The 23,952-nt window shown below is 35.5% G+C and overlaps 2 protein-coding genes and 1 long non-coding RNA gene across 9 annotated transcripts in view; 1 reads left to right on the top strand and 2 right to left on the bottom strand.

The window, feature by feature from the left end:
* Nucleotides 1-7,760, bottom strand: part of LOC108054886 (uro-adherence factor A) — a 234,497-nt gene extending 226,737 nt beyond the window's left edge. For 2 of the 6 annotated variants that reach the window (XR_011420455.1, XM_070219425.1), the window contains exons 1-2: nt 7,702-7,754; nt 7,135-7,589 (exon numbers count right to left, since the gene is read on the bottom strand). Coding sequence is in view for 1 of the 6 variants with exons in the window: in XM_070219424.1 (XP_070075525.1) it covers nt 7,135-7,153 (19 nt within the window). In the remaining 5 variants the exon portion in view is untranslated. Of the gene's footprint in view, nt 1-7,134; nt 7,590-7,701 lie in introns of all 6 variants that reach the window. The other 4 variants (XM_070219416.1, XM_070219424.1, XM_070219430.1 and 1 more) reach the window with 3 other exon arrangements.
* Nucleotides 1-23,952, top strand: part of LOC138914670 (uncharacterized) — a 184,402-nt gene that overhangs the window by 71,746 nt on the left and 88,704 nt on the right. The gene's annotated exons all lie outside the window — the stretch shown is intronic.
* Nucleotides 17,260-18,703, bottom strand: LOC108058874 (uncharacterized). Its single transcript, XR_001769977.3, has 4 exons — nt 18,481-18,703; nt 18,026-18,424; nt 17,860-17,940; nt 17,260-17,802 (listed from the first exon to the last, which is right to left on the bottom strand). It is a non-coding gene; the product is annotated as an uncharacterized lncRNA (long non-coding RNA).

The raw sequence follows: 23,952 nt of genomic DNA, 5'->3' as shown, positions 1-23,952 counted from the left end.
TCCTTCTAGCTGTTACATACTTTTGCACGAATACAATATACACTTTTACTCTACGAGTAACGGGTATAAAAATATATGTAACATGGGCAATATTAAGGGGAGCAAAAGCTTAACAAATTTTGGACACATATTATCGAGACCTACATCATTAGACTTGACATGCAGAATACTAGCTAGAACATCACTTTGATTTATACTGGTGTTTGCGCCGCTTTCCCCGCTCCTCCCTCGTTGGGAATGCCTACTTCCAGGCTCTTCCAGCTCTTAGCGCTCTGAAGCACAGCGCTCAATTAGCTTAAGTTTAATACTCTCTGTGAACTACTTCGAAATACATCGCCCGGCCGGTCCACGCAAGTCACGAAAAGTCCAGTGTTCTCATTATACCCGTTACTCGTAGAGTAAAAGGGTATACTAGATTCATGCAAAAGTATGTACCAGCTAGAAGGAAGCGTTTCCGACCCCATAAAGTATATATATTCTTGATCAGGGTAACTAGCCGAGTCGATCTAGCCATGTCCGTCTGTCCGTCTGTCCGTCTGTCCGTCTGTCCGTCCGTCTGTCCGTCTGCCCGTCTGTCTGTTTCTACGCAAACTAGTCTCTCAGTTTTTGAGCTATCGGGACAAAACTTTCGCAAAAGGGTTCTTTCTATTGCAGGTAGTATATATGTCGGTAGTATATATATCTTATAGCTCCCATAGGAACAATGGGAAAAAAAAACTTTAAAAAATTCTAGCTTCGGTGTTTTTTGAAGTATTACCTTCTACTTTTGGGGATGTTATTTTTTAAATATTTCTGAATTTCGAATTAATTATTTAAAAAATCGGACTACTCTATCATATAGCTGCCATAGGAACGATCGGAAAATTAATGGAACAGTAATGGGAAATAAATTCTAGCTTTTTTGGTTTTTATTGTATTATCTTCTACTCTAGGATATGACTCTTTTTAAATATTTCCGAATTTCAATTTTAATTTGATCAAAATCGGACGACTATATCATATAGCTGCCATAGGAACGATCGGAAAATTAATGAGAAATATTAGAAAATTGAACATTTTTGCGATTTGTTAATTAATAGGAATGATCTGCAAGGGTATATAAGCTTCGGCTGGCCGAAGCTAGCTTCCTTTCTTGTTTTTGGGTGTAGTTACGTAAGCGAAGACTTAGGGCCGGTTTCTCGAGTCCCTGTCAAAGTCCCTGATAGCTATCTGTTTGAAAAACTTAAAGACTAGACTAACTGTTCGTGAAAGCAAATCGGCTTTCTCGACTGCTTAAATTTATCTGAACGAGAAACAATTACAGAGTGTTGTTAACGCACAGAATTGGGCTGTGAAGTGCAAAAAATGGCATGCTTCGATTATTTCACCAGCTGTTTGGGTGTAATTCAAAGGAAAAGTCAACTGTGATTTCGTTTCTTCTTCTTAGTTGGCTTTGACAAATCAGCTGACATTCTGTCGAGTCGAAAACGCTTAACAGGGACTCCGAGTCCCTGTCAGAGTTAGCTCTCACATTGTTGCTCGAGAAATCCAAAATGCCTTAGCAGGGACTTTATCTGTTAGAGAAATGTTAGCCGGAACTCGAGAAACCGGCCCTTAGAAAAATAAAATCAGTTTTTATTCAGAACTCAAACGTGAAGGTTGTTTTCCTTATTACAGGAAGGGCTGTACATGAATATTAATATTCATCCCATTCAGTCGATAAAATGTGCAGCGCACACTCTTTAATTCGCCGTAAAGGACTTTTTTCAACGCCTCGAATCTTTGAGAACGCCGGCAAATAGGTAATTTTGTATCAAATTGGCATACCGAAAAAAAAGAACTCGTTAGTACTTACGTCCTGTATATAAAAGAAGATATTTTAAATGTAATAATAATATAATTTTAGACTAGTCCAATATCGCAGATTTCTTCATCATCAGCATCGCTTCAAGCTCAGAAAGCATTGCCTTCGCCAAACTCGAGCTTGGGGTCTTTGCTAGATGATTATTTGCAAGCAATTGAGGTAGCTTCGGGTGGAGAGACTGAAGACGCAGAGCCAACGGACCAAATAGGCATATGCCGAAATCAAGAATTATTCTCCAAAACTCATTAGCCTGACCTGCAACATAATGGAGTATTGGGAGGAGAAACGCTTTGTATCAGCTGCCCAAGGTAGTCCATTCAGTTCCCGCTACGCAAGTGAGCGTGGAAAAATCTTTTTCGGCCCTCAAAATGGTACTGACCGATCAAAGGTGTAACCTTGCTAATGAGGCTTTATCGAAATTATTATTCGTAAAATGAAATAATAAATAAATATGTTTGGAGGTTCTTTAAATAAATATGTTTGTGGAGGTAGCTTTGATAATTCTTTAAATCAGATTGGCGAAAAGTCTTACAGGAGGGCCGCGAGGCTGTGATGAGTTTTATTTTGATTGGAATAAAATAAAAATCATACGATAAGCCATTTTTTAAAAGTGGTTAAAATAATTTGTAAAGAATCTTGGGGGTAGTTTTAGTAACCTCTTTAACGGGTGTGAAATCAGATTTTAAAAAAGTCTCACAGGAGGGCCGTAAGGATCTGATGAGTTTTATATTGAGCAAAAAAAAAAAAATCATCAGTAATCATTATTTTTATACCCGTTACTCGTAGAGTAAAAGGATATATTAGATTCGTGCAAAAGTATGTAACAGGTAGAAGGAAGCGTTTCCGACCCTATAAACTATATATATTCTTCGATCTAGCCATGTCCGTCTGTCTGTCTGTATGAACGCTGAGATCTCGGAAACTCCAAAAGCTAGAAGGTTGAGATTTTCCACACATATTCTTGGGCTTCCTACGCAGCGCAAGTTTATTCCAGCGCCACGCCCCTCTAACGCCCACAATCGCCCACTAACGATTTTAAAATGTGTCCTGCGCCCATATCTTAAAAAATTTCCCAGAAGTATAAATGCAATTTGTTGTGCATATTTATACCTATCAAAATGTAGAAGAATTTTTTTAAATTGGACCATTCATTAAAAAAATGTTATATATCCATCTCCCTCGCACTCCCTTTAGCCGAGTGACGGGTACTAGATAATCGGGACACGAACCCGACTATAGAGTTCTCTCTTGTTGAGTCTTATTTTTTTTTATTAAAAATAATTATTATCCTCTAAGAAAAATATAAAAATTGAATTTTCATTTTACATTTTTATACCCTTGTAGAGGGTATTATAATTTCAGTCAGATGTTTGCAACGCAGTGAAGGAGACGTTTCCGACCACATAAAGTATATATATTCTTGATCAGCACCAATAGCCGAGTCTATCTAGCCATGTCCGTCTGTCCGTCTGTCCGTCTGTCCGTTTCTATGCGAACTAGTCTCTCAGTTTTAAAGCTATCGCGATGAAACTTTCCCGAAGGTCTTCTTTCTATTGCAGGTAGTACATATGTCGTAGCGAGCCGGATCGGACCACTATATCTTAAGGCTCCCTAACAAATATAAGAAAATTCATTGTAACTTTGTAGGAAGTAGGCGTTTTGATTCTTGACTACTTAAAAACAAAATTGAAATAAATCGAAACGCTGAATCTGGAATCCCTGGAACTGCACCGAGTGAGTATTCTTTTATCTACAAGGGTATATAAGCTTCGGCTGGCCGAAGGTAGCTTCCTTTCTTGTTTATTATTTAACTTATAATGATTACGGTCCCTGCTTTTAAATGTAAACTCCTGCTCTTAAATGTAAAGTGCTGCTATAACATTGCTTCCGACGAAATTTTAACAGTCGACTTTGGCTGTCGTTGATTTTGCTTCGGCTTTGCTTCCGACTTCCAGAAACTTTCATAGCAGTAGCACAGTAAAAGCAAAACATAGGAAGCATTCACAGCATTTTCAAATCCTGGTTTTCGGCTCGATAAAACGACAGCTGATTTCCCAAAGCCAGCTAAGAAGAAGAAACTAAATCACAGCTGTTTTTGCCTTTGAATTATACCCAAACAGATGATAAAATAATCAAAGCACGCCATTTTTTGCGCTTTACAGCACATTCTGTGCGCTAACAGCACTCTGTAATTGTTTTTCGAATGAAGAGTGGAACCAGGTTGACAACGCTCTAATGTCTGGCAACACTTGCGCACAAATCCAACCGTACAAATTTGAAATGGTGGATGAAGTACCGAGACAAAATTTGTCGCTACCTGCGCTAACATAAGGACGAGTAAACCATTTTTTGTATATCGCCCCGTTGCTCCGGCAGGCAAACTAAAGGACGGACGAGAAATCGGCCCTAAGCCTACAAAAACTGTGTTACAATGCACATTGCACTACGGGGAAAAAGTCCGTTTTTTTTTTTTGCATAAACTCTAGTTTTAAAGATAGAAACTTGAAAATTATAACATATGGGCACTTCCAAAAAAAAGTCCACCAAGCCAAAAACCTTGAAACCAAAACATATTTCCACATGATTTTGCCCTGATATTAATTTCTAATTAGTTGGATACTGAGCTTAACTACAAATTTGGAGTATAGTTTGATTATTTTTATGACAAACCCGACCAATATACGCAAAAATCAGTTTTTGGCTATTATTTTGTTATTTTTTGGACTTGTCTTCTGTTGTTAATTTATCCTATAGGAATGCTAATATGTGACATTTTTCTGTACTGAATGCTTCATTCACATGCTAAACCATTAAGTTAAAAGCAAAACATCCAGCAATTGAGAGATAGAGGTAAAGAAATCCGCTTTACAAAACAGTCGGAAAAAATGTCCCGAGCGAATGTGGTTGAAACTGCATAAAAAAAAAACGGCAAAGAATTTTTGAGTAAAACCAAAAGCATTTCACAGCGACATGTTTGAACAACATTCTAAAAAAATCGCATTAAAATATTCCATCAGAATTCGCTAATTTCTGGTGTTGTATGAACTTCCCCGAAATCCACTTCTATTTTTGTCCCGAGCGAATACGGCAGTTTTTTACCGATATCTTAAAAACTAAAAGTGGTACAAAATCAAGATTTTTACCAAAAATAGAGCTTGGGAAGAGTGAAAAGAAAAGCCCATAATTAAAATTAAAATCCATTGTTTTAGAATTTTTTTTCAACTTTAAAAGTGTGCAAATGTCCCGAGCGACATTTTGGAAGTGCCCATATACTCCTTATGCACAAATAGAATTTCGGGTTTTTCAATTTTTTGAAAAAACCGTACGATTGTTGTAGTTTTCGACTAAATTAGACATACACAAGACATTAAATAACTTGACAATGCAAACAGTTACAACACAATTCGTTTTGAGAAGTATTTATTTGACGTTAATTTCCCATTTTTTTGTTTATTTTTTAGCCCTCCAAACACTTTGCACGCCGTTGGGAAACTTTGAAGTAAAATTAGCGCGTTTTTTCTTCGAGATGAGCACGTTAATCGATAGACTTTAATCGGCTACAACAAATTACACAGGTACACAGCCAAAAATTTCCACGAACCATTTCTAGTTTTCCATGATAATTGGGTGCTCCTGAGTAAAAGTCCCATACAAAATTATTTTCCATCACCTACAGGTTCCGCGGTATAGCTAAGAATACAAAAAACCGATGTTGGTCGACATTTTGAATTACGTGGCCTATATAATTGCACTAACCTTTATTATTTTCGGTAGGACCTACTCTCAATACATCACGGCATTCCTAAAAAATAGTCCCCATTGTGAACCATTGCCCATGTCTTTGGAATTCGACGCCAAAGTTGAAAATCCCAAAATTGTAGAGATTTTTCTGATGTAAAAACAATTCTGAGGATTAAATCTTGAATGGAAGTAATTTTAACTATTCATTGTACCTATTGTTCATTGTATGCTTTAATTTCGGTTTAAAGCGTTTTCATGAGGACATTTTATTGGATTTCTTATACTAATAAAAGCTATTTTTTGATTTCATTATCTACTCCTAAAGGTTGTCAAATTTTGAATAAGTCATGGCAACCTCTAGAACTAAGAAACTAAAATACGTTCACTGAACATACATAGAAAAATGTAAATGTTTACTCCCATTCTGTAGGATGCCTTGACTTTTTTAAAATTTATCGGTTTTATTAGTATAATAAATCCAATAAGAAATATTCTCATGAAAACGCTTTAAACCGAAATTAAAGCATACAATGAACAATAGGTACAATGAATAGTTAAAATTACTTCCATTCAAGATTTAATCCTCAGAATTGTTTTTACATCAGAAAAATCTCTACAATTTTGGGATTTTCAACTTTGGCGTCGAATTCCAAAGACATGGACAATGGTTCACAATGGGGACTATTTTTTAGGAATGCCGTGATGTATTGAGAGTAGGTCCTACCGAAAATAATAAAGGTTAGTCCAATTATATAGGCCACGTAATTCAAAATGTCGACCAACATCGGTTTTTTGTATTCTTAGGTATACCGCGGAACCTGTAGGTGATGGAAAATAATTTTGTATGGGACTTTTACTCAGGAGCACCCAAATATCCTGGAAAACTTGAAATGGTTCGTGGAAATTTCACAAAGTTTAATTTTGTGTTCCTGTGTTATCGGTGGCGCGTAAATTTTTTTTTTAAATTGTTCTAAAAAGTTTAACCATTTTAGTATTAAAAAAATATTTCTTTTTTAAATTAGTAACTTTTATTTTTTATGGTTATGCCAAAAAAACGGATTTTTTCCCCATAGTGCATTGGGATGAATTGCCTTTTTTTGGCATAAACTCTAATTTTAAAGAAATGGATTTCAAATTATTTTACACAGTAGTGACTACAGTGAATTTGTATTTTGACCACGCCCAAATGAACCACCTTCGCCCGCGAAGGTAATTTTAACGATAAGGATCTAAATTTTGTTATACATAATATTGAGACTATTGTAAAATTTCGGTTTTTTCTCTTTTTTTATTTCTACCACACCCAGTCAGCCGCCCCAATGCCACATATAAAATAAATTTACGATATAACACGATATTATTATCACTAATCATCTATATTTAAATCAAAATCAAAATTTGGTTCGATCTCGAAATCCGGGTTATCAATTACGTCTTCAACAGGGGGTGTCAGCAGAATTGCATCTTTTTAACTTCTACATAAAACAATTAAATACACCAAGAAACAAGAGCATTTCCAATTCATGTCCTCTAAGCAGTATTATACATACCTTGACGAATATTTTCCATAATTCAACCGAAAGAAATTCGCGATATTTGGTAAAGAGAAATTAAGGCACACCCAGCTTAGTTCGAACAGCTGACTTTGAAGACTTGCCAAAGAGCAAGGAATGGTAACAACATTTTTTTTTTTAATAGTTTTTATGATAGTTGAACAATTTTTGAACGGATTAAAAAAAATGTGGAAAATTTCACAAAATATTTTATGCCAAAAATATGGAAATTTTATCCTAATGTGCAATGTAGAAAATATACCCAAAGTCGGTTACGATAATTCACAGAAAACAAAAACACTTATGACCGGTAAAGCGAGATGGACAGAGCAAGTAATGGCAGGGAGGTCCCTTACACAAATTGTTGGTTATTTCCATTTTTTTATTCATTTTTAACTGTGCTTTCGTTTAATACCACCGATATTTGGTTAAAGGTTTTGCAATTTTTTTGCCTGTGTAAAAAGAAATACCACATCTATAAGCGTACATTGAGCTAAAAAAAAAGCCATTGTTGGAAGTATATACAATACACATAGACACAATATGTAAAGAGGCGGCACATACACAACGATTAGCCAAGAACGCGCGATCACCGATAATAATCTTGCAACGCCAACGTTCAAAAAGTAACTGAGACTAAGCGACGAGCAGCTGTAAACGTGTCTTAGACGAGAGAGTAAAAGACAAAGACGGAGAAACGAGAGAGCCATTGAGAGATTTCCGGTTAAAGCCAAGAGTGCGCAAGCACAGAAACTGGTTTGATGCATACCCGGCTTAAAACTCATGGGATCTAATAGAAGCTCCGCTGAAGGAAGGGCTTAGTGCGGTTCTCTCGTTAACAAAATGGCATGGAGTTTGTTTTCGACTTTCTGTGTTGCGTCTGAGGAAAATCGACCAGAAACGAAAGCAAAAGAAAAAAGATATTGCTTGGCTTATTGCTAGCAGCTCTGCCACTATTTTTGACATTAATTGCACAGCCCATTGGGATGAAAAGCCTTTTTTCGGAATAAACTCTAATTTTTAAGATATATTGATACCCGTTACTCGTAGATTAAAAGGGTATATTGTATTTGTGCAAAAAAGTATATATATTCTTGATCAGGGTCACTAGCCGAGTCAATCTAGCCATGTCCGTCTGTCTGTCTGTCTGTCCGTCTGTATGAACGCTGAGATCTTGGAAACTACAAAAGCTAGAAGGTTGAGATTTCCCACACATATTCTTGGGCTTTCTACGCAGCGAAAGTTTATTTTGGCCGAGCGCCACGCCCCCTCTAACGCCCACAATCGCCCACTAACGATTTTAAAATGTGTCTGACACACATCTTTAAAGATTTCCGAGAAGTATAAATGCAATTTTGTTATGTATATTTATACCTAACGAAATGTAGAAGACATTTTTCAAATTGCACCATTCATTAAAAATGCGCAATCAAAAATGGTCTATATCCATCTCCCTCGCACTCCCTTTAGCTGAGTAACTGGTATTAGATAGTCGGGACACCAACCCGACTATAGCGTTCTCTTTAGTTTTTTTTATAGAAGTGAAATTTCGGTTTTCATTATTTTTATACCCGTTACGTATATTGTATTCGTGCAAAAGTATGTTACAGCTAGAAGGAAGCGTTTCTTACCCCATAAAGTATATATATTCTTGATCAGGGTCACTAGCCGAGTCGATCTAGCCATGTCCGTCTGTCCGTCTGTCTGTCTAGATGAACGCTGAGATCTCGGAAACTACAAAAGCTAGAGGGTTCAGATTTCCCACACATATTCTTGGGCTATTCTTGGGCTCAGCTAAGCGCCACGCCCCCTCTAAAGCCCACAATTGCCCACTAACGATGTTAAAATGTTGTGTTTGTTGTGTATATTTATACCTATCGAAATCGGACCATTCATTAAAAAGTTATGCGCAATCATAGTTTTATATCTCCATCTCCCACGAACTCCCTTAAGGTGTGACGGGTATCTGATAGTCGGGGCACCCGATTGTAGCGTTCTCTCTTGTTTTTAACTACAATACTAAGTACCTTTGAATAAATAGTTGTTAATTCTATATATTAGCGGGCTCACCCCCGAAATTCGCGAAAAAATTATCCTCGATGGACCGCGATTTCTTAAGAATTTACGTGCAAAAAGAACTTGAACACTTTTCCGCACCACCATTGAGGTAAAGTTTCAGGTTTTTCCTTTAATAACCTTTTATGACCTAGAAATCTGTCTGCTGAAGTATTCCCGAATAGAAAGTATTTGAAAGTAGTGCATTTAAACAAGAAAGTAAAAGAAAGACTGCGCCGCAGGCAAAAAAATGTAAGAAAAAATTGCGCGATTTTTTCTTAAATTTTTTTTTCGGCCGCGGCGCAGTTTCTCTTGTTCAGTATTAAAGAAGTTGTTTTAGCTAATTAAGGGTTGTTGTGTCGCTCAGTAAAACAAATTCAATCTTTAAGTTTGGTTTTTGGTGGAAAAGACAGAAAGGTTTAAATATATAATCCTCCTTGGACCGCGATTTCTTCTGATTACACCAGTTTACAAAAAAAATCGATGAAATATACCATGAATGAAACCTTTGTTTTCCGGTAAGGTACGTCTACCTGATTAAGAAAATGACACTTAAAATTTTTTTTATGGATAAAATTTTTTTTAAAGTGTATAAAACGTTTTTGACATTTTTTAATTTCTAACTTGAGTTGTGGTTAACCGATTTCAACCATAAGTGACTCACTTTACAGGTAATAGAATGCCCTCCAACTTTCTTATACATTGCATTGAGTTCCATTTATTAGTTTAGAAGCTACATTTCGACAAAGTTGAAAAAGTTAGAAAAAATGCAAAAATGCTGGCATAAATGGCTTCGTTAAAAATACACGCCTAAAAACCGAAATTATTTTTATAACTTCTACTGGTAGAAGGTGCTTTGACAAAAAAAACAAGCTATTGAATATTACAATCCACCAGCAAATTATTTTGATATGCATTTTTGAAGCTTGCGACAGCTGTTAACTGACACAACAGGGCTCTAACAGAGCTGTAATTCCCGTTTTTCCCAACGTAAAAAATCGATATAAAATCGAACTATTGATTGATTTTTTTGTTGATGGTCTTGTTAGTTGACTGAAAGATGTATCTTTAAGTATAACTCATAAAACTAATTTCGGTTTTTAGACGTGTATTTTTAACGATGCCATTTATGCCAGCATTTTTGCATTTTTTCTCACTTTTACAACTTTGACGAAGTGTAGCTTCTAAACTAATGAATGGAACTCAATGCAGTGTATAAGAAAGTTAAAGAGCATTCTATTACCTCTAAAATTAGTTATTTATGGTTGAAATCGGTTAGCCACAACTCAAGTTAGAAATTGAAAAAGGGTCAAAAACGCTTTTACACTTAAAAAAAAAATTTATCCATAAAAAAAATTTAAGTGCCATTTTCTGAATTAGGAAGACGTACCTTACCGGAAAACAAAGGTTTCATTCATGGTATATTTCATCGATTTTTTTTTGTAAACTGGTGTTATCATAATAAAAATACACATGTGGTCATCCATGGTTATGAGAGTTCTTAAGAAATCGCTGTCCATCGAGGATCATTTTTACGCGGATGTGAGGACAAGTTCCCTATAATACCAGTTACTCAGAATCTGAGTCTCAGATGTTTGGAATTTTAAATTAGTCTTATTTTGATAAAAAAGGAAAAGTACATAAAGTACATTTGGGGAAAACTAAAAAATTATTTTTTTTGAAAAGTGCCAAAAAACGACATTTTGAAAAAGAGAAGAAGAAGAACTTAGACCAAATAACAATTAAAATCAAAAGCCTCTTTGAACATTCACTTTTCCCCTAATATCAAAGAAATGTACTAGGCAGAAATCGACCTCTGTTGGCCTAAGGCCTTTTTGTATGAAAAACGGGTGTCTCAACTTACACTTACTCAACTTAATAGCTTTTTTTCTGACTGTCACATTAAGCTGATTCTTTTTTTAATTTGTTAACAGTTAATATACTAATGTTTTAAATCTCTTACCAAGTTAATTTAAGGACGTTATTAATTTTAAATGGAATTTTGAAAAAAGTAGACAAAAACTTTTTTGGTGAAAAATGGTACACGACTCTCACAGCTTAAATCTAGCTAGAGCCTGGCTTATAATGTTTTCCCCAAAAGTTTTGTCACTAAAAAGGACTAAAAAACAAAAATAAAAACAATTTTTTAGTGGATACGTTTTGAGAAAATTGAGTGTCTCAACTTACATATATTAAAAATGATATATAAAAAATGAACCTCAAGAATTCGCGACTAGGCGATGAGTTAAGAAAATAATGCTCACATAATATCGACTTTTTTATTTAATATATTTTTTATAAAATTAATAGAAATTATTAGCCCCAGCAAAAAGTGTTTGGGTAACCCCGAAACCCAACTGACCTACTTGAAACCCATTTGACCTGGGTAGTTTGGGTTTGGGTATTTGGGTAAATGAGTAACATTTTACCCAAACCCAAATGACCTGAAAATTTTGGGGTCGGGTTGGGTAGGTAATATTTAAAAAAAGCCTGACTTACTTGAACTGTTTTCAATGACAGACCGAACTACTTGACCTGAAATTTGGTTTGGTTACCCAAATAACCCATTTTGTATACCCATGCAGGGCTCTAATAAATACGTTCACTGAACATACATAGAGAAATGTATATGTTTACTCCTATTCTGTAGGATGCATTGACTTATTTAAAATTTAACAACATTTAGGGGTAGATAATGAAATAAAAAAACGGTTTTATTAGTATAAGGGTAAGAATTTCTCAACTGCGCATATGAAATTTTCGATTTTCTTCAAACTCGGCTCGTAGAGTTTGGCTTGGTTATCTGTAATACAGACCGTCCCAATCTACAGACCTCTCCCCTATACATATATGATTTTTAAAACTATTTAAATTATTTTTATAGAAACTCATTTAAACAATTAAATAGTTTTATAGGAACTCATTTAAACAATATATTAATTTTATAGGAACTCATTAAAACGTAGTTACTTTGATTGAAAATATGAGAAAAGCACCCTTGTTTTTTATAGCAAACCCGCGAACTTTGAAATTCAATTACAAGAGAACCATGGCCGACCACCAAGTTCTTTTTGCACGTAAATTTTTAAGAAATTGCGTTCCATCGAGGATAATTTTTTTACGAATATTGTAATTGATTATCATTTTACTATTAGACTAATTTGATAAAAAAAAAAGTTACAACATCAAACTTTTAAAAACACAAGGCGGCAACACTACTACTTATTTGACTATTACTTTTGTTTTTAAGTTTTTTCACTATGTTTTCTGGAATTTATTTCTGCCTTAAAAAATCCTAACTTATTCTTAGTATGAGGTTTAAAAGATAAAGAATGTATCTTTTTTAACATCGAATCAAACCATGCATCCATTTGCCTCTGAGAGCTCCGCAAATTTGGCCAATTTCAGCATTTTTCGAACTTTGAGGTCCTTTTTCTAAGAATCCTTGCTCTGGGAACTTTTTGGAAAACGCAGTTTAACTTGGGAATTCGTAACGAATCCAAAAATATAGCCCACATCGAGATAAATTTTTGATGCTGCATAGTGTATCAAATAAAAACACGAGGTAAAAAACTAGTGACGATCGCACCTTCAACATATAAAAGTTCTGATATCAACATTTGTGACGAAAAACACTAGTTTACAACCGAAATGCTCCCCAGCAATTGATGGCCAATTCTGTTAGTTTTGGACCCCTAGATCACGAAAATAGCACTAATTTTTTTATCGATGGCACATATTTTTTTTAAAGATTTTTTAAAGTTTGAAATGTTAAATTTCGGACTTTTTTCGAATTTCTTCTTATATCTCGGCAAATATCCACCCGATTGGGCCAGTTTTAGTTTTATTTTAAAGTCAATAGATCAAAGCTTAACTTTGCCATACAGATCAATATGATTTGATAAGTAATGGCAGCGCAGAAACTTGACAAAGATGAAAAATGTGTTTTTTGGTCCTCTGTAAGTCGGCTGTATGTATCGTAAAAACTCGAAATAAATCCGTTGAAAAATTATAATGGGTACAAACTTAAAGTTTACATCCCTCCGGACAAAACAAGCCGAGTATGGCCCAAATTCATAAAAAATTGGATTTATGGTGGATTTTTAAATTTCGGATTTTTCAACTTTTTTCGGTTGACAGAGTCCAAATTTAAGTTTTATCATAGGCGGCGACATGTAAACAAAAATTAGTGGTGTTGGCAGCCGGGCCACTAAATAGCTAAATCAGATATTTAAAAGCTAGAAAATTATTAAAGTGAATTTAATTTTTGAAATTAAGGTTACTTTTTTCATAAGAATGAATTATCCAAATGGATAGTACTTAATTAAAAATACTCACAGTCATAACGCAAGCAATTTTATATTTTAAAGGAATTTTCAGAACTTTTATAATTTTCTAGCTTTTAAATTTAGCTATTTTTTGACCCGGCTGTCGTCACCACTCATTTTTGTTTACATGTCGCCGCCTATGATAAAACTTAAACTTGGACTCTGTCAACCGAAAAAAGTGAAAAAATCCGAACTTTAAAAATCCACCATAAATCTAGTTTTGCATGGATTATACAGTTTAAAGTTGTAGGGAAAATCGTTAGAGCCGTTTTTGAGAAAATTAAAAAAAAGCTAAAAAAAAAGTTTAAACAAATTTTCTTTTGTTCATATCTTTTTAACTATTAGGCGTTTATAGCATTTAAAAATACCTTTCAAACGAGATGCAGCACAAGTCTGTAGCTTTAGTAGTATAGAAGTTACGGCTTTCCGAATTTTAGCTATTTATAGCTGTTTTCCCGCTAAACTAGCGGGTTTTTCCAAAAGTGGTAGAACAAAAGTTTTTTATATCGATGTGATGAACGTCATATCAAATTTTCAGAACTTAAAAAACATATTTTGGACAAACTGACAAACAGAATTAAATTTTCATTTTGGGAAGAAGAAGAAAATCTTATTTTGGCTATAACTTTTGAACGGAGCGTCGGATTTTGACAAGTGACCCCTCATTCGACGGGTATTTTCAAAAGGAATACAACTAAAACATTGCGAGGGGGCATTTATCCCCACCAGCCCCAAAAGCTCCAAGTTTCGAAATTTTCACTTTTTCACTTTCACCGCTCTCTCTCCCAAGCCAATTGATTTTCGTAGAGTCTTGGTATGCAATCCTGTTAGTCTTCGCAATACCTTTCGATAGGTGTATCATTCATTATGATCGGACCATCACAGTAGATTTTCATTTCTTCGTGTATATATAGTAGTCGCCTTCGCACACTCTCCTGGTGCGCTTCGTCACTACATGGACTGCCGTCCATAGTGATTATTGTCAGTTTTCGAGATATTCGCCCAACAGTTCAGCTGTATGGGAAAATACCCCCAATGGCCATCGGGTGCTTCCTGTTTTCGACGCTAACTTAAAATTAATTATTTCTTGCAAAATTACAAAAAGAATATATGTTTAAAGCGCATATTGTACATAATAAAAGAAAAAAATTAAAAATTTGAATTACCCGCCAGGCTATTGCAGCCCTGAACAGCGGTTTGCCGCGGCTGCGTTGATTTATTTTTATTTTGAAGTTGGAAAGAATTTTAAAAGCGAACCAAAATGCCGTCTGCTCTAGAGTACTTGCGAAGGCATAAACTGCGAGAGGCTAGGACGCAGACAAAAAGACAAAAGGCGGCCTGTTTTTATTAATTTCTCAATAACTACACCTTCTTTTACCATGAAATGTTTACCAGAAATAAGTTTCATTTTTAACTACCTTTGAATAAAAAATTCGTTAACACAACATTTCGATAACTAACTCCGAAAGCTGAACATATTTGGTATTTTAAAGTTCTAGCTAATTGGTAACACTGTCAGGTAGACGGTTTGCTGACAGATTTTTTTATTCCCTTGCAGAGGGTATTATGATTTCAGTCAGAAGTTTGCAACGCAGTGAAGGAGACGTTTCCGACCACATAAAGTATATATTCTTGATCAGCATCAATAGCCGAGTCCATCTAGCCATGTCCGTCTGTCCTTCTGTCCGTCGGTCCGTCTGTCCGTTTCCTCAGTTTTAAAGCTATCCCGATGAAACTTTCCCAAAAATCTTCTTTCTATTGCAGGTAGTACATATGTCGGAATGAGCCGGATCGGACCACTATATCTTATGGCTCCCATACGAATTTTCAAAAAAATTAATAGAAAAACCATTGTACCTTTGTAGAAAGTAGGCGTTTTGATTTTTGACAATGTTAAAACAACATTTTAAGTAGGCATATCTGCAAGGGTATATAAACTTCGGCTGGCCGAAGTTAACTTCCTTTCTAGATTTTAGCTAATTTTTTCGAGAGGTTTTATTAATAGCATATTTTTAAATATAACCCGAAGTAGGTATACAAATCGTAGTATGCATGTAGTTCATAAAAATTATTAGAGTTGTCTTAAATAAAGGTTTATTTTTGGGAAACATTTGTAAGTTGGGTAATTTTATCAAAACGTCCGGCAAAATACGGGGGATTTAGAAACCGTCAAAAATGTGGCAATGCAAATGAAGAATAGAGGACAGTAAATGGTAGAGACTCTGTCGGGCGTGTCACAGAAATTATTTCCAACCGAAATCCGTTAAAGTTCTTACGTGCATCAATGCAAAATCCAACCGTCTTCGGTTGGAAGAGATTTCTGTGACACCCCTGTGTGAGTGTTATGAATTTATAACCTTTGTACTTCTCTTTCTATGCGCACAGTTATTTGTGCCTCGATGCATATGAAACAAGAAAGGAAGCTAGCTTCGGCCAGCCGAAGCTTATATACCCTTGCAGATCATTCCTATTAATTAACAAATCGAAAAAATGTTCAATTTTCTAATATTTCTCATTAATTTTCCGACCGTTCCTATGGCAGCTATATGACATAGTCATCCGATTTTGATCAAATTAAAATTGAAATTCGGAAATATTTAAAAAGAGTCATATTCTAGAGTAGAAGATAATACAATAAAAACCAAAGAAGTTAGAATTTATTTCCTATTACTTTTCCATTAATTTTCCGATCGTTCCTATGGCAGCTATATGATATAGTAGTCTGATTTTTTAAATATTTAATTCGAAATTCAGAAATATTTAAAAAATAACATCCCCAAAAGTAGAAGGTAATATTTCAAAAAACACCGAAGCTAGAATTTCTTTTCCGGTCCTTCCTATGGGAGCTATAAGATATAGTTGTCCGATCCGGTCGGTTCCGACATATATACTACCTGCAATAGAAAGAAGACTTTTGGGAAAGTTTCATCCCGATAGCTCAAAAACTAAGAGACTAGTTTGCGTAGAAACAGACAGACGGACATGGCTAGATCGACTCGTCTGTGATGCTGATCAAGAATATATATACTTTATGGGGTCGGAAACGTCTCCTTCACTGCATTGCAAAGTTCTGACTGAAATCATAATACCCTCTGCAAGGATAAAAGAAATGTGCGAATGAAATTTGACTATGTACTCACTCTAGCCGCTTTTACTTACTCTCGATATACGGTTTTTATACCCGTTACTCGTGGAGTAAAAGGGTATATTGTATTCGTGAAAAAGTATGTAACAGGGAGAAGGAAGCGTTAATGTACACCCAAAAAAAAAAAAAGATATGAAACGTAGGTCCCTTCACTCTTTCCGCATCCACAACACTGAGAAGTCCAACTTGGAGAACGAGAGTATGTCCCCAGACTTAATTTATAGTTTTCGAATAACTAATCTTTTGTCTTTACTGCATACCGGAATGAATTCTTTGTGGAGACATTGGAGGTGGACCCCGAGGACAATGAAGCCTCCATCTGTAGCGGAAGCCAACGCTCAGGAAGCAATGCGCCCCCTGCAAAGCGTGCCAAAGAAGACCACAAGGCCGAGCTCGTAGAGATAGCCAGGGATAGGCTGGAGGAGCAGCGAGCGCAGACCGAAATAATGTCTAGAATGGCAGAGAGCCAAGCTCGGTGCCAGGCTGATTTGTTGGAGCTCTTAAGGCGTCAAAACAACAACTAAAACAATCAGAAATAGCTAATAAAATTAGAATAAAACAAAATCAAACATATTTGTATTTCATGAACTTTATTTATTTATATTTTGACAATATTGGGCGATAGCTGATCTTACTCTTTTAGCAGGCTGGCTGAAATCTGCAGACATATTAGTACGCAATGGTTGTTCGCGTAGGTCACTTGCAGTCGGTTGCCAATTGTCATTAATAGTGCTGTTGTGCTCATTTAAAATATTATGCAAAATGCAGCAGGCTAGAATGACTGCATTATTGTTCTTATAATGACTGTCCTGTCATTTTCCAATAAACCGAAACCTTGCCTTTAAATGGCCGAATGCATTTTCTACAACTCGCCTAGCTTTAGAGAGATTGTAGTTAAAATTCCGCTGCTCCTCGGAAGCAGTTGTGGAAAATGGGTACGGTTTCATCAGCGTTTGCGAGAATCGAAAGGCCGAGTCCCCAATAAGCAGCACCGGAACTTCTACGCCGCAAATTTCCCTGGTTTTCTCCTGAAGAAAAGGAGTAGAGACCATTTTTCTTGCCAGGCTAGACCTTTGAAAAATTGCAGAGTCGTGGCATCGCCCTGCAGATCCGATGTTTACGTAGGTGAACCTGTATCTGTAGTACATATAAAATATAAGAAGACTGTTAAGCACTTAAAAAAAGGTAATTTACCTGTAATCCACGAGAGCGAATAGTACAATTGAGTACCAACCCTTATAATTGTGATGATCGATTCTTCGACAGCTTCTGCAGCTGTCGGTTTAATTTCAATGTGGCACCCATATAAAAAATGTATATTGTTATAGCCATGAACTAAATTGATGAAGTAATGTCTTACCAATTGCTCCTAGACACTGTGGAAACCCAATAGCTTCGAACCCCTTGACACATTCGTTTACTTTTTCTGGAGTTAAGTAGTCGGGAGACATAAACTCACTTCCGAGCTCCAATATGAGAGCCCGGAAAAATTCGTGGAGAATTTCGCACACCGTGTTTTGTGCAACTCCGAAAAGCCTTCCAACAGCACGATATTCCGAGGATGATCCCAAGGTGTACAGGGCAATAGCGATCCTCTTTTCCAGGGGAATTGCATTTCGCCAGTTTGTATCCTTTTTCGTCAAAACTCCAAGCCGATCCACCAAAAACGAAATGTCCTTTTCTCCATTCGAAAGCTCTCTTTGAAAAACTCGTCGTTGTTTTCGGGTATATCCTTTTCCCAAAATGTCCCGTATCGCTTCTGTTTATAAAACGCATTCTATAACTTTATTTTTAATAGAATTCGACGGCACTTACCACCATCCACACACGTCTTGGTATTTGATATTTTGTTGAAAAAATGCCTTCGTACAGCTCCAATTCGTCATCATTCCACTCCTCCGAATTGACTGCCTTAAAAAGCTGTAGCAAATTAAGGTTCTGCTGTTGAACAACAGCCAAAATAGTTTGGAAATTGTTCATTATAATCTCGTACTTCAACAACCTTTGTTTATGTTTTTATGAGCCACAGCTGTTCAGATCAGCTGTAATCGGATGGTAGATTAGAGATGCAAAACCATCGATGTATCTTTCGATATTATCTATGTTTTTAAAAACGGCGATACATCGATGTAGGGTTTCAACCATCGATGTATACATGAATTTTCGTTTAAAGCCTAGTACTCAGTACGACGAAAACTGCTAGCTAAGCATAGGAGTAAGCGAGAGGCAAATAGGTAGCTAAGGCCTTTAGCCGGGGACTTTTTTCCACCTCGGTACTCAGTTGAGCTAAGGAAACAGTAAGGAAATACCAAAAAAATACTAGATTTAGCGGATGAATTCCGATGAACGCCTTTAGCCGCGGCCCAAAGAATAAAAAATTTAATCTTTGGCTGTGTTTGTGCAGAATCGGTGTGCCAATAACATATAAATGGAAGGAAAACCACAAAAACCAATGGAAAACTGCCTGTAGGAGTTGCTGCAATACATATTGCCATTCCAATAGCGAATTTAAAGCTCGCGACCCAGGTCGGCTCAACGTTTTGTAATATTTTAAAATTGGCGCCAGTTAATTTGTTTGCTAAGAGTAAGACCGTGCTACATGCATTGCGGATGAACTCCGAAAACTTCGGTCTCATTAAAAGATTAATATTTTTCGACTAGTAAAACTCTTAGCTGAAAAAAATCCTAAAATTATTCTAAGTATGGGGTTTGAAAGATAAAGAGTGTATCTTTTAAAAAACTTTAACATCGAATCAAATCATGCATCCATTTGCCTCTGAGAACTCCGCAAAATTGGGAAATTTCAGCATTTTTCAAACTTTGAGGTCCTTTTGCTAAGAATTCTTGCGTCGGGGCACTTTTTGGAAAACGCAGTTTAACTTGGGAATTCGTAACGAATCCAAAAATATAGCATCCATCGAGGTAAATTTAAAAAGCACTAAAAATGCTGCACAGTGTTATTAACTAAAGAAAACGATTTTAGGTCCTTCTATGTTTACATACTATGGCACACATTTTTTATAAACTCCTTCACTGCGTTGCAAACTTCTGACTAATACCCTCTGCAAGGGTACACAAAAAAAAAAACGAAAAGTTTACATTTAATGAGCGTTGTATTAAAAGTATACTACAGCTATTATTAAACTGTCAGTATTAATTCAAAACTGAATAATGTAAGGGGCAGACCCAATAGTGTTAAGTTAAGACTAAATAGTGTTAAGTTTATGCCCTGAGTTTAATTTCTATACCGAAGTATCGATTTTCGTTCCTGGTGTGAAGCCAGGATGCTCTGGTTAGAAACCTGGACATTTCGAACAGAAAAAGTGTTACTGCTTTTTAATGTTATTCAACGCGTTAGTACTTTAAGGGTCTGACATTAGTGTATTTTTTAAACGACGCTGCGGTCTGTTTATGTTTATGTTTGTAAAAATTACTTGTAAAAAATTTTAATATTTGCTTATTTTGGGCTTATTTGAAATGTAAGTATATTTAAATTGTGTCTTAGTGCATAATTTATGAGTAAATTCTTCCATTTTACGGAAGTATATGGCCTTTTTGTATCCTTAACCCATAAAAGAAAGAAAAAGTAAAAAATAATTAGTTTTAGTCGGTGCGCAACGGCTTTAAAGTTTATTACGCATTTTTCAGATTCATCTAGACGCCGTAGAATTGATTTTATACTTTGACAGTACTTTAAAAAGTATCTTAATCACTTTCCCGAGCTAGTTGGGAGACAATTACAAGTTAAAAATACTGAATAACAACGAATAATCAGGGAACGTAACTTTTATAAGTTTTATTTTAAAAATCACACTTTAACAGTTATTTTCTAATTTGTAAAGTAAAGCTCAAAGAATAACTGTTATTTTTTGAGTTTTATAATAAAAGTTGACAAATAACAGTTATTCGTCGTGATCAAAAATAAAACTCAAACTTGATTTATGGCGATTTTGTGGGTAAACAAAATTTTAAAAAACTATAGGTATAAAATATGCGCGGTTGCCTTTTTTAACAAATTTTTAGTAAGTTATAAAAAGCACGGGTATCATGTTTTTTTTAATTATTTCATTTTTTCAAAAATGTCAAGGGAATAACTGTTATTCATAAAAATCAAAAAATAACAGTTATTTTTTGAGTTTTGTTATAAAAATCAAAAAATAAAAATCATTACGGATTTGTAAACTACAATGGCTAATACAAATTGTGGTGTATTTAAAAAATTTTTAGGGCCCTTCTAAGTGCGTGATTTTTTTGTATGAAAAATTTACAATAACAGTTATTTTCGTTCCCTGCGAATAATCAATGAATTTTAGAGTACAACTTATAACTATTACGGTCCCTGAAAACTAATAGTTAATATCATTGTATCCCAAGCCAGCATTTATTTGACGAAAATTTTTATTGACAAACGCAAAAGTAATAGTTAATCTTCAAAATTGTAAAATAGAATATCTATTTTATTGTGAGTCACAAAAAAAAATGGTGGGTCGGGGATCGAACTCGGTTCTTTTTGTTGGGAGACAGAAGCTCTACAGGCTAGGCTACATCCAACTGTTAATATTCATGAAATAAATTTCTGCTTGACTCTTTTACTCGAGCGAAACCAAAAGTTGACATGTTAAAATCTGACAAGAAATGGAATGGTGTAAAATCCTAGTTTTACACTTAATTTTTAGCGAAACTTTAGGGCCATTACGCACCGCCCAAACGATGATATAAAATTTTTCGGTTTTCGCATAAATTTATTGGACACAGAAACCTACCATTCAAGATGCTGAGCTCAGTTGACCTTAAAAAAGTCCACCCTAGTGTACATGTATTGTATTTATGTATGTTTGTTAAATTAAAAATTACCTTCAGTAATTTATAAAAATGTAAAAAATATTTTTAATAATATATGAAAGTAAAAAACAACAATTTTTGAATTTTGTCTCTTTAATACGGGGTATAATATTTATACTGGCATTATACTAAAAAGTATACAACATAAACTAGCAGCCTAAATTTCAGTACACTGAGTGAGTATAAACTGTATACTCGTTAGTTCAAACTTGACAACTTCGAAAGTTTCATTTTTATACATTCGAAGTTGTTAGGTTAATATGTAGAGTATCGAGAAATTTTTGACACTCAATAGTTTAGTTTTAATGTACAAATAGTTTAGTTTTTAATAATTAGATCGACATACATGACGAGTGCTTATAATTTAATAAACATTACCGTGGCATGAAAGCTGACGAGTGCACGATCACACTGGTCACAGTGGTAAGCGCGAAGACGCACGATCATACCAACCGATTGCATAAATTATTCGACCACAAACGGGAAAAATCATTAAGCCGTACGATCACAAACGATCAGATCATTCATGGGACGATCGCGGTCGTTCACCGCTAATTTTATTAGCAATTTGATCAATTTTAAAAAATTAAACAAATTTTCGATGGTTTCAGCGATATATCGAGGTTTTCAACCATCAATTATGAAATGATTACTCTAGTGCAAATTTTTTTTTCTGTATGATGAAATGATTACATGGGGGGGGGGGTCAAAAATTGCCGAAATTGTGATTACGTAATATATGGACAGCCCCTTAGCTCAACTGAGTACCGCGGTGGAAAAAAGTCCCAGCTAAAGACTTTAGCTACCTATTTGCCTCTCGCTTACTCCTATGCTTAGCTAGCAGTTTTCGTCGTACTGAGTACTAGGCTTTATATCAGCGGTCGGCAACGCCCTATTAAGTGAGCATAGGGTTTTGTTCTGCCGGCGCGCTGCTCGCACACGTATAACGTAGAACAGCGGTCTGCACACACACATCGATGAGCTGCCCAGTGCAAATTACTCCCTCCCTGCAAGCAAACGGGCGATATTTCCATCGCCTATCGTCCAGAAGTCACTTCTTAGTAACTTCTGGAAGATAGAAACACGACAGAACACATTTTACAAAAACAAAATATACATCTATCGCGAAGAAGTCACTTCTTGGTCACTTCTGGACGATTAAAATACGATAGAACACATTTTACAAAAACAAAAAGGGTCACGATCGTGGAGAAGTAACTTCCAAGACACTTCTAGGCGATAGAAAGACGATAGAACACATTTTACAAAAACAAAAAGGGTTCAAATCGCGAGGAAGTAACTTCTGAGGCACTTCTGGGCGATAGAATGGCGATAAAACACATTTGACTACCTAAAAAGGGTTCAAATCGTGAAGAAGTAACTTCTGAGGCACTTCTGGACGATAGAATGGCGATAGCTCACATTTGACTACCTAAAAAGGCTTGCGATCGCGAAGAAGTATCTTCTGAGACACTTTTGGGCGATGAAAAGGAGATAGAACACATTTTACAAAAACAAAACCAATGGGAAAAAAACATCTTCCAATTCACTTCTGGAAGTTAAATTGAAGATAGAAACGAATTTGGTTTTATTTTTTTGAAGTCTTTGGGGTACAGTCCGCTCTTGGCTCTATCTTTATACCTGAAAACTACCCTTTTTCTCTTTGACCTACGCACTTTGTATTTTGAATTCGAGCGTCAGTTCGTTTCGAGATTTCTTTGTGATCAGTGCGATTTATTCTAAATTTCTGTGTTTGTGATGAAATGCGGAGTGAACCCGTTATTTTTTACATATTACATACCGGTGGAATATAAATAAAATACAATATTTATTTACATCAAAAATTAAAGTGATTGGATAAATCCAGATTTAAGCGTGTACAAGGCTGTCCTGCGAAAGCAAAAGGAATTACTTGGCGAGAAACTCTGGGCAAACCGAAAACTTAACTATACTCCACTTATTTAATTATAAAAGGTAAATACCTCCTCCGATTTTTAAATGGCACAATATTAATTATTTTTTTGTTGTTTTAAGCATTTTCATAGACGGAACACGGAACTGGAATTAAATAAAATAATACAACACCATTTCCTACAAGCTTATGGACCGTGCTTACATGCCGCAATGCTTTTGTAACTATATATTTCAATAAATGTGTTGAAAGAATAAACATGAAGAATGAGCACAAAAAACATATTTTCCAATTGGGAAAGGGTCTTCTAGGTATCGTCTACAAGTGCCTTCTGAGTAACTTCCAGAAGTGACTTCGGCGACACTTCTACAAGTGACTTGCACGATATCGCATTCGGATCGCCGAAGTCACCCCCGTCGGGAAGAAATGTTCCACTACGGCGGCAGTGGAAGACCCTTTCCCAATTGGAAAATATGTTTTTTGTGCTCATTCTTCATGTTTATTTTTTCAAGACATTTATTGAAATATATAGT

This window comes from Drosophila takahashii, chromosome 2L, assembly GCF_030179915.1.
Source record: "Drosophila takahashii strain IR98-3 E-12201 chromosome 2L, DtakHiC1v2, whole genome shotgun sequence".
Classification (NCBI taxonomy): domain Eukaryota; kingdom Metazoa; phylum Arthropoda; class Insecta; order Diptera; family Drosophilidae; genus Drosophila; species Drosophila takahashii.
Note: the sequence above shows the minus strand (reverse complement) of the source record. Positions and strands in the feature narration are given on the sequence as shown.